The 13,447-nt window shown below is 37.5% G+C and overlaps 1 protein-coding gene across 10 annotated transcripts in view; it reads right to left on the bottom strand.

The window, feature by feature from the left end:
* LIN52 (lin-52 DREAM MuvB core complex component) overlaps window positions 1–13,447 on the bottom strand; it is a 113,045-nt gene that overhangs the window by 99,121 nt on the left and 477 nt on the right. For 2 of the 10 annotated variants that reach the window (XM_070797860.1, XM_070797862.1), the window contains exons 1-5: window positions 13,083–13,443; window positions 8,373–8,447; window positions 7,623–7,660; window positions 4,224–4,290; window positions 1,626–1,709 (exon numbers count right to left, since the gene is read on the bottom strand). In XM_070797860.1, coding sequence (XP_070653961.1) covers window positions 1,626–1,709; window positions 4,224–4,290; window positions 7,623–7,660; window positions 8,373–8,447; window positions 13,083–13,326 — 508 coding nt within the window. In that variant the 5' untranslated portion in view covers window positions 13,327–13,443. Of the gene's footprint in view, window positions 1–1,625; window positions 1,710–4,223; window positions 4,291–7,622; window positions 7,661–8,372; window positions 8,448–8,549; window positions 8,638–13,082 lie in introns of all 10 variants that reach the window. The other 8 variants (XM_070797861.1, XM_019969222.2, XR_011569000.1 and 5 more) reach the window with 7 other exon arrangements.

The following is a 13,447-nucleotide window of genomic DNA, read 5'->3' as shown; positions in this document are numbered from 1 at the left end:
AGTCACGAGAAATAAATGACTAGTATACAGAGGAGTTAGGGAACAAGTGCACATCGCAGACCACCTAGCAACCGTGTCTCAGAGCAGTCTGTGGCTCTCTGCTCCTTGATCCATGAAGTGATTTTAAAATGTTTTCTTGGGAAACAAACGTCAACTGCTAATGATAGTAATGGAAATAAAGAAAACAAAAACAGGACTAAGGAAGTGCTATTAGTCGAAAATTGGTAGTTTTAAATTAAATTTTAAAGTGAAATGTTGAATTGGTAGTAAAATCAATGATGTGGACAAATCCACTGCATGTTCTATAAACAAGAGAAACAATTTCTTAAACTGCTGTTGGGAATTACATTAATCAGTACAAAACAATTTTGAAGAAAGTTATAAGCTACAGTAGTCTCTCAAAATTGTGCATTTATCAAGGTCTGAGGAAGTACCTACCCAATGAGAACAAAGTTCTAACACTCTATGTTGAGTATTTCTTTCAATTACAAAGTGAAAATCTTCTACAGTTCCTTTTCCAGTTTTATAATGAACAGAGTATGGAAAGAAATATAGTTAAAAATCATTTTAAACTAAAAGACTGGAGAGCAGACAGGAATACAGAATTTTAAAAGCATTACTCATACTGGCAGATTACATTCTTGGTGTGTTACAATACCCTCCCTTTGGGGAAGCAATCCTCCCCAAATGCATTCCACATGATCTGAGTCAGACTTAAGGGTTCCAATCTGCATGTGCACCCTGGCCCCAGGCTGGCCCATCTCAGTGCTCTATGCTACCTGGCTAAAGGACTTGGTTCCAGGAAAGGTATGTAAGCCAAGATGGAATAGTCAGAGGCCCCCACAGGACCTTTTCTGGGGAATTTTCAGAAAACATCTTCTTTCCTTTGGGATTACAAGATTTAAAGACATATAAACTGGAGCTCCTATTGGTCACCTTCCTGAGTGCAAGGTCAAAGAATAATAATAATGCATGAGTGAAGCAGAACTCTGAGATGTAAAACAAAAGCAAGAACAAGAGCACATTCCTAAGACATCACTAAGTGTCATGGATCTGGGGAGGGATGGACTGGGAGTATGGGGTTAGCAGGTGCAAACTATTACATTTAGAATGGATAAACAAGGTCCTATTATATAGCACAGGGGACTATATTGAATATCCTGTGATAAACCATAATGAAAAAATATAAAAGAGAATGTATATATGAGTATAACTGCGTCACTTTGCTGTACAGCAGAAATTAACACAACATTGTAAATCAACTCTACATCAATAAAAAGTAAGTCAGTAAGAGTCAAGGATCAAGATATGCTCAAAACTACTTCTACTCCTAGAATTTTGATTTATGTGAATAAAATCCTTGTGCTTAAGCTAGTTTGATTGGACATTCTATCACTTAACACTCAAAGAGTTTCCAATATACTTTCACTGTACAGAGAAAAATAACTTGCAACCTAGTAAACTCGGTAATTATTCCAGCTCACTCTATCGTAAAAGGCTTACTTCATAGATTACAGTGGCTTCTTACCTTTAGAACACCTAATAAAGATACTTCTTGAATTATGCCCGAACGCATCATGAAACACACAGGATGGCCCCTAAATAAATGTGATCTGGGTACTCACACTCATCCAGCCCCAACTGATAGGCCAGGTTCTGAAGGCCTCGTACCTTCTCCATCAAGTTAGCTGTGGTGAGGCTCCCCAGTTCTGAAACAGAATCATTCACTTCAATACCATTTCTTTCTTTCTTTCTAGTAACAACTCACATGGGTTGCAAACCCTTGCTATAAAAGTTTTCAAACTTAATTACTACTGAGTAAATAGAAAATGGATCCATATCTCTTCCTATCCACTCACTCACCCTAAACACACAGACATACAAATCAATGAATTTTTCCACCACTGCAAATGCCTCATATGAACTTACCCACTTAATGAGAAGAGAGTTAGCATAAATACAATAGCAATTATGTGTTTTATCCTGAGGATCCTTTTATATCATTCACTTTGCCTATCATACAAGATGAATACACTAATATGGAACCTCGTGATCGGACACAGCACTGAGAAAGCCTACAGACAGATCTTTGACTTGCAGTATGGACACCATCTCCACCGTCATTCACAAGTTCTCACTGGTCCAGCTGATACTTCCCAAGTGAAAAGAAAGTGCGTGTGAAAGTCACTCAGTCATGTCCAACTCTTTGCAACCCCATGGACTATACAGTTCATGGAATTCGCCAAGCCAGAATACTGGAGTGGGTAGCTGTTTCCAACCCAGGTAGATCTTCCCAACACAGGGATTGAACTCAGGTTTCCCACATTACAGGCGGATTCTTTACTTGCTAACCACTATGGAAGCCCAAGAATATTGGAGTGGGTAGCCTATCCCTTCTTTAGGGGATATTCCCGACCTACCCAGGAATAGAACCAGGATCTCCTACATTGCAGGCGGATTCTTCACCAGCTGAGCTACCAGGGAAGCCCTTCCCAGGTGCAATCCCTAGGTCAGGAAGATCTTCTGGAGTAGGAAATGGTAACCTGCTCCAATATTCTTGACTGGAAAATTCCATCGACAGAGGAGCCTGGCAGGCTACAGTTCATGGGGTCTCAAAGAGTTATATATGACTGAGCATACATACACAATATTTCAATTAACAATAAAATAGCAATGATACACTAAATAAAATAGCGATAAAAAGTAAATAAGAGTCAAGGATCAAGATATGCTCAAAGCTATTTCTACTCCTAGAATTTTTACTTATGTGAATAAAATCCTTTTGCTTAAGCTAGTTTGATTTGACATTCCATCACTTAAAACTCTAACAGTTTCCAATATACTTGCACTGTACAGAGAAAAATATATATAACCTAGTAAACTCAGTCGTTATTCCAGCACACTCTATCATAAAAGGCATACTTTGTTTAGGAAAAAAAGACTAAATATTAATCCAAACTTTTCCGTCAAATCAAATGCCTATAAAAATTGTTAAAGTTTACCAGAAAAGAAGACAGTAGACTTAAAGTAAAAACTTACTTTCCGAGATTTGCATTTAAATAGCACCAAATTACTTTTAGGTTTAAAACATAAGTCAATCTGCATAAAATATAATGCTCTGATCCTTTACTAAAACTTTGAAGTTTCCTTAGAAAATACATGCTGATGGAATATTATATAAATGTCTGTTTGGAACATTAAAGCAATGAACCTGAGATGCCCTTGAGACTTAATTTTCCCCTGGCTGGAGGAGGGGATCTGCTTTTAAGTATTTCACGCAGAACAATAAATTACTTCTGAGATCAAATAGAGGTGTTATTTTCTGCAACTTATCATGCCACAATTATTATCTATATCTGGCATAAGTAGACTTTCTCGATCTGTTCAGCTGCTTAAATAGCTTAAGAATCCCGGATTTTCTACCTTAACTTCAGTCTATTACTTCACTACCATCATGAATCTTACCACTAGAAGGATAATAAAAAATTAAATAAAGTAGAGCAAAATCAAGGAAAATTAATGTTTTTTAATTTAAATTTCTACTTTGTGGTTGAGTTCCAAGTCATTTATCAAATATTCACTACTTACAGTATTCTTTGTTGGAGAAATTGATGAGACAGAAAGAACTAAAAGACAGGTCTTAACCCACTCCAGGGTTGTCAATTAATAGTACTGCCAACAATAGATGGCAGTAAATCCTAAATAAGCCACTTGTGTTATAGCAATAACAGACTAGTCTTAAAAAGATCAGAGTTTAAATTTTAACTCTTTCTAATAAACCTTGGTTTAAGTTAACCTCTGAAACTTAGATATCATACTTAACTCAAAGAACCTTTATGAGAATTAGAATGAGAAACTTTACATGAGAGCTTTTGATTAACTCTGAGCATCATACAAAATAAAGTTAATATTACAGGAACTTAGCAGCAGCAGCAATCATTATGATTGAGTCTTGAATTGGTAAGATTTCTACACATGAAAAAGTAGAGAAGGGCATTTAGCAGCAGCAGCAATCATTTTGATTGAGTCTTGAATTGGTAAGATTTCTACACATGAAAAAGTAGAGAAGGGCATTTATATATGAAAAACATGAGTATGATGGCTAAACAGGCAATTTGAAGCCAAGAATACTTGTAAGGGAATAGTGAGAGAAAAACTGTTAAGGTGGTATGTGGAGGAACAAATGTCAGGTCAAAAGTTAAAAGGTCACCAGCACTGCTTACCTTTCAACATGTCGATGTCATCACGTTCTATTTCAGCCATCCATTTGGGTGGAGAGCTAGTAATAGGCTGTCAGAAAATAATATATCCATTCAGACAAATGCAAAGTATGAAGAGACCCTACTCTTCTTTCTTATAAGAAAAAGAGCTTTTCACACAGCTGTCTAACTCTGAAACTCCATGGCCTATAGCCCACCAGGCTCCTCTGTCCATGGAATTATCCAGGCAAGAATACTGGAGTAGGTCCCTTCTCCAGGGGAGCTTCTCAACCCAGGGATCAAACCTGGGTGTTCCACATTGCAGGCAGATTCTTTACCACCTGAGCCACCAGGGAAACCCTTGAAAACACTGGCAAATTGTCATTTCAAATACCCAGACTTCTCCAGGTTCAGATATGGCCTACACAGAGAACCCTTACAAAACAATACTCTTCATCTTTAAAAGCTGGTTTTAAAGAAATAATCTTAGAAAATTAGGTCTGACTACTGTTACTGCTATATGTATAACAGATTGGTATAGTTATTGGTATAACTTATTGGAAAGAAACTACTGGAAATTCACAACTACTGAAAACCTCCAACTGAACTGTTTGAAACAATAATCAGGAAGTAACATTTGCTGACGGAGAAGATTTTCAAAGAAGAACCAAGAATAAGAAAATCTTCAATCTGAAAAAGAGAATACTGGAATGCTCATCACTTAAAATTTCATTTTATTGTAAATGTTATAGAAAACTTTAGAATTTTAAGTTTCTTCTCATTCCTGATAGTGAACTTACAAAATATCAAAGAGAGCTCATTCTTAGAACAGCTTTGGCGTAACAGCCTTCAATCCAGGCTACACATGAGAACCAGCTGCATAACTTTAAAAATATACAAATAACTAGGCCATAACCCAGATGCACTGATTCAGAATATCAGAATGTGGGAGAGGGTCCAGTGGGAAGAACTGAGCAAGGGCATTACATATCTATTTTTTAAAAGCTCCACAGCTGGTATATGAACAATTCTGATGAGATTTCCCTTCAACTTTGAGCCCTTTTCCTTTTCTTAAACTGAAGTATAATTGACACATACCATTATATTAGTTTTGGGTGCACAGCATAAAAATTCAGTATTTGTGAATATTGGGAAATGACTGCCACAAGAAGTTGAGTTGACATTCATCACCATATATGGCTACAAAAGTTTTTTTCTTATAATGAGTGAGCCACCAGGGAAGCCCTAAGATCTCTTAGCAACTTTCAAACAGGCAATACAGTATTATTAACTACAGTTATATTATTAACTGTAGTTACCATGCTGTATATTATATCTCCAGGACTCATTTATGCTTTTCCTTTTCAAAAAATTCACTTTTACTTGGTACTGTGTGATAAGTAAAACACTTTACATGCATCATGTCATTTATTTTCCAAATCAACCCTATGAAAAAGGTATTATTATCCTCCTCATTTTACAAATTAAAAAAACAACAGATGTTTAGGAAGATTATAAATCACTTCCCTCAAGTCATAGAGCTACTGGAACCATGATTCAAAACCCATGAAGTCTGAGTTCCAAAACCACTACTCTACCTTCCTTGAAGGTTTTAGGTCAAATTCACCACTTTTACACCAGTAGGGAATCAGAATATTCCAGGAGATCTTAACCTGAGGCCCTGGGATGGCCCTGAACCCCTAGAAACAAAACTCAATACGTATGTACATACTTCTAGGGAAAAGGTATAGATATTTCATCAGATTTTCAAAATACACCATGCTCTAATAAAAGTTTTAAAAACCACTTATTTATGTTTACAACTCAAAGTAGTTAGTTGTAACAAATATAATTAACTAAAAATTCAGTATGAATGAGAATTTATGAAAACTAAATCAAATCTTTCTATTTAACCTACTAGACAAAAGTTGATCTAATACTAGCTACTGTGTATTGCTTATTAGTTCTTGGTACTATGCAAAGCATTTTATACGCATTATGCCATTTTATACTAAGAAGCCTATGAGACAGTATTAGATGAGAAAACTAAGGCTCAAAAATGTTAGGAAACTTGCTCAGGTCACAGATAGTGAAATAACAGATTCAGGATTCAAATCCAAGTGTATCTGCCTTCAAAACCCTATGCTACCCTTCACTCATGCTCAGGGCTTCCTATATGTTAAAGTCACACACTCCAGCTTTCATACAACCCTACCTTCTGGAAAAATAAAAAAAGCTACAACAAGGTCCCTTTGAACAAATATGTTCATGGACCCTGAAAGCCACAGGCCTTAATATTTAACTCAGTATCTTTAACCCTAACTAAGTTAACCTTTAACCTAATGAGTAGAGAATGTTAAGCATATGGTAAGGTACTAAGAGAGTTAATTACAAATCCCTAATCTATTAATAGGAACAGCATGAGCTTTGGAATCAGACAGATCTCTGCTCAAATCCTAGCCTGTCACTCACTAGGACTTGGGCAAGTAACTTAACATCTAAGCTTCTCTGCTAGTCAGTGCTTCTAACTTTGGGCACAAACGCTTCTAAGTATGTATAATAAGCATGGATGCTAATAAGTAGACTTATAGGTTCAAAGCCTGGTTTTGCCTTATATAGCCTATAATCTTGGGTAAACTACTTAACATCTCTGTGCTTATCTGTCTGTAAAATATGGATAATAATAGTACCTATACGTCATATGGGTTTTTGTTTGTTTCCTGGCCACATCACACAGCTTGCAGGATCTTAGTTTCCCAACCAGGGACTGAACTTAGGGCCAGGACCGTGAAAGCACTGAGACCTAACGACTGGACTGCCAGGGAAATCCCCCTCATATGGTTTGGTAAAGACTAAATAATGTATGTAAAGTGCTTACAACAGTGCCTGGCATATGGTACACATCGTGTACATGCTAGCTAACATCATAATCATCCTATCTTCCTGGTTGTGGGAATATATAAGAGAACATATCTAGGGCATCCAGTGCAATGCCTGCTGCCCCAGGAAATGGAAAAGTTGTGGCTCTACTCAATGTCTTTCTTCGGTTTCTGATGAGCCACTGAGAAACTCCTCCAGGGAGGTATAAGTTAAAGTCATAATGCATCACATAAACAAAAGAGAAACACTTCAAAATCATGGTTTGGGCCAAAAGAATATTGGCATTACATTAGATATTTCAATTGCTTTACCTTAACATCGTTTAAGCTGAGAGAAGAGGCTAATAGCCAAAGGTCAAAATATCAAAATACAGCATTAGCATCATTAACATGACGATGATATAAACAGACTTCCAGGGTTGTAGTTACAAAACACTATGAAGGCAAAAACATTATTCTTGAAAATAAAGAAATTAAAAAATACTTGAGATTTTACCCAGAAGCAAAAAGTTGGAAAAACTTCATTATGTGAGGTATTACTTACACTTTTGAAGGAAGCTGCAAATTCAGCAACACCTGGTACTAAAAAGAAAAAACAGAACATTAATCATTCAGTATTGGCTAGTATGTAAGGAAATGGGCACTCCCATACGCAGTCACCCTCTTTCATGTGCACAAAGATAGACATTGTGAAATTGTTTGTAATATCAAAACTTGGATATTATTAGGTTTCCAAATAGGGTATGAGTTCATAAGCTATAGTAAATCTAGACAATAAAATTAAAAAATGAAATAAATCTATACCTATCAACATGGAAAGATCCATTGATAAATTACTAGGCATTAAATTAAGTTAAGCTGTAGATCACTAATCATATAACCCCATAATAAAACAAAGCAAAAAAACTCTATATACTTTAAAATATTTATTTGCTTACTTGTGTAAGCGTTAAAAAAAACACAAAAGTTCTGTACTGAACTACAACAGCAGTTAACTTTATCAGCACTTAAGGAGGCAAGGAATTACTTGATACATTTCATATTGTCTGAGTTATTACAGATATAGCTTTTAAAAATAATTTTTTAAAAGTTCTCTATCATTTCCTGAGTCACACTATGCTCTGAAAGAACTGAACTACTAAACAGCTATTCTTACTACCAGACCACAGAATTCAGTCCCTTCCTCTGAAATAAAATTATAATCATTACAGTTAAATGATAACTCTTCAAAAATGTTCCTCAAAGTAGCACTGGTTTTCCCATCTATTTTGATATAAAGAAACCAAAAACTTACATTGTTCTGGCCAAAGGTCTGGTGAAGCCCGGTCAAGTTTTTCAAAACTTAGCAAAGATGCTTCTAGATCTGTCCCTAGAACAAAACACCCAGATAAGCCAAGAAGGAACAAAACACATTATTTTACATGTTATGACATATCAATCTCACAGAACATAAACTGAAACACTCACTCACCTGGAAGTCTAGAGATTTGAGTTCTATGATTACTGATGCTACTGAGCCATGATGTTACACAAATAAACGATTTCCTTACTCTCCCCATCTTTAAAAAGGGAAACAATATTTTAGTAGGGTGTTGGGAAAAATGAATGTTCAAAACCACCTGTATCTTTACTCGTGTGTATGTATAAGTGTCTGTGTGTATATTAAGTTGTTCAGTTGTGTCCGACTCTTTGTGACACTATGGACTGTAGCCCCCGCAGGCTCCTCTGTCCGAGGAACTCTCCAGGCAAGAATACTAGAGTGGGTTGCCATTCCCTTCTCCAGGGAATCTTCCAGAGCCAGGGCTCAAACCCGGGTCTCCTACATTTCAGGAGGATTTTTTACCACATGAACCACCAGGGAAGCCCATCTTTACTCATACTCAGACTCTCCTTCCAGTCACTGAAGTCCCTGCTATCAGAAAAGACAAACTCCTCTGCTCAGGCTCTGGATTCCACCTTCTCTTGCTTTGTCAAAGACATCCTGAATAATCTATTGCACAACCAGTTTCTACCCTCTCTATTGGCTCATACTCAACAAGTAAGTCTGCTCTGGAATTTACCTTCTTTGAAGAAACTCTTGACCCCACGACTTCCTCACTACTTCAAGGCAAAAGTTTTTCAGCTGTCCATCCTGTTGTCTCCTCTTCCTTACCTCACATTCTTTAGCCTACCACAAACTACATGCATGGAAACAGCTGTCACGGAGGTCACTGATGACCTGTGTTGCTAAATCCAGTGGTCACTTCTCTGTTCTCTCTTATGTGACCCCTTTGCAGCATCCACTCACTAACCACTCTCCTTCAAACACTCCAGCTTCTACAAAACCACTATGCTGGTTCTTCTCCTTCCTCACTGATTCCTTCAGTCTCCCCTTCCACTCAGGGCCCACCCCAGGCTGGCTTCACTCTCGACTGAAAGTCTCCCAAGGAAATCTCATCTAGTCCCATACCCTTTACCACCATTTATATGCCAAGGACTCCATATTTCTATTTCCAGCCCCAATATTTTCCCGAACTTCAGAGTTATATATCTAAGTGGCTATGTGACATCTCTATTAACATATGTGAAAAACCATAATTCCTATCTTCTCCATCTCATTAAACAGCACCACCATCAACTCCAGTTCTCAGTCCAAAAACCCAGGGGTCATCCTTCATGCCTCCCTTTCTTTCATGCTTCCATTACCAATCTATTTGTAAATCCAGTAGTTTCTACCTAAAACACACTCTGAAATTTCATTAATTAACCAAGGAACTATAGCTTCTCTCCTGGACCACTTCAACAGGCTCTTACCAGTCTCCCTGCTCCCATTCTTACTACTCTCCAAAAAGTTAAATGTCAATCAGTTCAAGCCACTCTCCAGCTTAAAAGACTTCTTTCCAGCTAAATTCATGAATGCATACCTACTGTGACCTATAAAATCCTATATGACCCAGCCCCTGCCTAATTTTTTGACACCGTTTCTTCTCCACTCTTGCCCTGGAACACAGAAGGTGTTTTAATATTAACAACAACAGTTAACATTTGTTGAGTACATACTTTATGCTCAGTATACTAATTAGCTGCATAAATTAGCTAATTTAATGATACAAACAGTGGTTCTTAACATGTTCTGGGTAAGCCAAATTTTTGAAAATCTGAAAAAAAAAGCTATGAACTCACCCCCCAGAAAATGTACATATTTATAAAACCTTTCAACATGTCCTTTTCTCTAAACAAAATTTCCTCCCAATAGTCTAAGGAACTCCCAAGTTCACAGCAGGATTATCTACAATAGCCAAGATATGGGAACAACCTAAATGTTCACTGATGGATAAAGGAAGTTTGAAAATACACACACACACACACAAATGGAATATTATTCAGCCATATATAAATGAGGAAATCCTGTCACTTGTGACAACCTATATGGACCCTGAAGGCATTATGATAAATGAAATAAAACAAATATAGTATGACCTCACTTATGAGTGCAATCTAAAACAAGCAAACAGACAAACTCACAGAAAAAGAGATCATATTCATGGTTATCAGAAGTGGGGGGTAAGAAGAGGGGTAATTAGAGGAAAGTGGTCAAAAGGTACAAACTTTAGGTTACAAGGTAAATAAGTATTAGGGGTGTAATGATGACTATAGCTAACACTGCTGTATGACAGACACGAAAGTTAAAAGAGTAAATCCTAAGTGTTTTCATCAAAAGGAGAAAAAATTTTGCCTTTATTCTTCTTTCCTTTTTATTGTACCGCTGTGAGAAGATGGATGTTAGCTAAACCAATTATTTACTCTAAGGAAATTTCCATTGGCATTCTAATTGGTAAAGAACTCAACTCTAAAAAACTGCCTTAACTAGATATGTGAAACACAAAATTTCAATTTTCAAACTTCCAAGGAATGCTACTTATGGAAAGTTCAAGCTTAACAAAAATAAACTTATTGAGGGTAGGATTAAATAACCAATAAGCATGACCTTATGATACATGACCACAGTCTGGGACATAACTTGACTCACTGTGTTATTCTCATACATTAAGTACTAAATGACTTAGACTTCAATTTTCTCCTTTTCAAGGAGGTCCCAGCAAATTAAGCATTAAAAAGAGAAACAGTAAAAGATCTAAACTTTTTTTCATAGCAAGATAATTTTAATTAAATCTTATAGACAGAAACAGGTGGAACTCTAAAAATAGAAGTAAGAGAGCTAGGCAGTAGTATATTTTAGGATAAGACACTTATTTAGATGCAAAATTTAAGTTCACAGTGCTTAACCTGTTTTTGTCAGATTAAAAAGATTAGAGGGAAAAGGATAAAGCTATGCAAAAGATGAGCATGAAAACTTTTAAAGTCAAGCGTGCCAATAGAGAGAGTGGATATGGTTAAAAGGCAAAAGGAAAAAAAATACATTTCCAATATTCTTCCTGGCCAAAGGAAGGAAAAGAAATTGAGAGAAGGGAAAATCAAACATAAGGAACAAAAATATAAAGACAACTTAGTTATAAGCTAAAAATTTTCATAGCCATTACTTCTATCACTTGGCTGACTTTTTTTCAACTGTGGTAAAATATACATAAAACATACCATTTTAGCCAGTATTAAGTGTACAGTTCAGTGGCATTAAGTACATTTAGACTGCTTTGCAACCGTCGTCACCATCCATTGCTACAACTTTTTTATGTTCCCAATCTGAAAGTCTACACCCAAACAACTCCATATTCCCTTGGCTAACTTTTTAAATGCTCTTTATTTTTTTCCTGGCAAAAAAAAAAAAAAAAGACATTTCATTTTTAACAAGAGAGCACTCAGGCAGGATCAAGAATCTCTTTTGACTTTCAATATCCATAATTTCTTATACAGTATGTGGTTGCTTGTCACAGTAGTTTAGTAGCTAAATCATGTCCAGCTCTTTGCGACCCCATGGACGGTAGCCTGCCAGGCTCCTCTGTCCATGGGATTTCCCAGGCAAGAATACTGGAGTGTGTTGCCATCTCCTTCTCCAGGGGATCTTCCTGACCCAGGGACCCGTGTCTCCTGCATTGGCAGGCGGATTCTTTACTGCTGAGCCACCAGGGAAGCCCCATACAGTATGAACCCATGCTCAAAAACCTTAAAATATTATTTAAGCATATATCTAATCATTCTTTCAATAAACATGAATTGAAGACTTACTGCTTGCCAGTAGGCGAGGCACTGTGGTAAGCCCTGAGATCCAACTACCAACGAAACAGACTGGGAATTTTCAATCTGGACTGAAAGGGGCAAACTTAACAAATAAACTATTCTGTCGATGAAGGTACTGAGAGTGAATAATGAAGAGGGGCAAGTCCAGATACTGTGTTCTGTGAAAGCCTCTCTGGGAGGTGACATTTAAATGAGACCTGAAACTGCCAAAGTGTTTACATGTTTGATTAATCTTCTCTCACAACGCACCTAGTAAAACGCCTTTCATAAAGTAGGATCTCAGTATAGCTTTTCTGGCCACAAGTTCCTCATTCCTGAAATGAACTTTCAAGATTCCTTCCAAACACAAAATGAGAGAAAACTACATATCAGTGAAATGGACGTGGGGATGGAATAGTCGAAGCAAAAACAGTCCAGAAATGACTGCAAAACCTTAATCCTAAAACAGAACGGAGAGCAAAAGCCTGAGGGTACAACAAAACCAATCAATTGCTATCTGAGATGAGTTGCATCTTAGACAACATATAAACAGAAATCGTTCAGTCACTCAGCCTTAAGAAACAATTCATAAACCAGAAACAAGAGAGGTAGAGACGTGTACATGACTACGCTAAAAAGCTCAGTTCTATTTTCCTCGGGACTCACAGCTAGGGACCGAGAGGGTCTCCTGCTTCCCTAGCTGCCAGGGCAACGGTCCCAATCTAAGGAGACAGGAGAGAATTATTTTTCTCTTGTGGTTCAATCCCGGGATGAGGTCAGCCACTAACCCTAGCTAGCGCTTAAGAGAATCAAAAAATCGTTCCAGATGCTCAAAGAGAAAAGAACTGACCTTTTTCAGTGAGGCGCCCGGAGGGGAAAGCTACACTAAGGCGCCTCCTTTCCTCATCAGTATCTCTTCCTCGGCCATCAGCCTCACCCAAATGAGGCTTAAGGAGGACCAGGGCGACCCTCGTCCTTTTGCCCAGAAAAGGTCCCAAGCGGGCGCCCTCCTCCATCTGCCTGGTACACTGAGAAGAAACCAGGCACCTCTGGAGCCGCTGTGAAGAACCGGCGAGCTTAAGAAGCAGCCACATCGCTTAGAAAAGAAGTGGAAGGGAAAGGAGAAGAGCCCACGAAAGAAATGTAAATTCGAGTGGCAGATGGAAACGGAAGTTCCCAGCAGAGGGCAGAAGGATGTGGCAGGCAAAAGGTCTC

This window comes from Bos indicus, chromosome 10, assembly GCF_029378745.1.
Source record: "Bos indicus isolate NIAB-ARS_2022 breed Sahiwal x Tharparkar chromosome 10, NIAB-ARS_B.indTharparkar_mat_pri_1.0, whole genome shotgun sequence".
NCBI classification, from domain to species: Eukaryota; Metazoa; Chordata; class Mammalia; order Artiodactyla; family Bovidae; genus Bos; species Bos indicus.
This window is presented reverse-complemented; position numbering and strand designations above follow the sequence as displayed.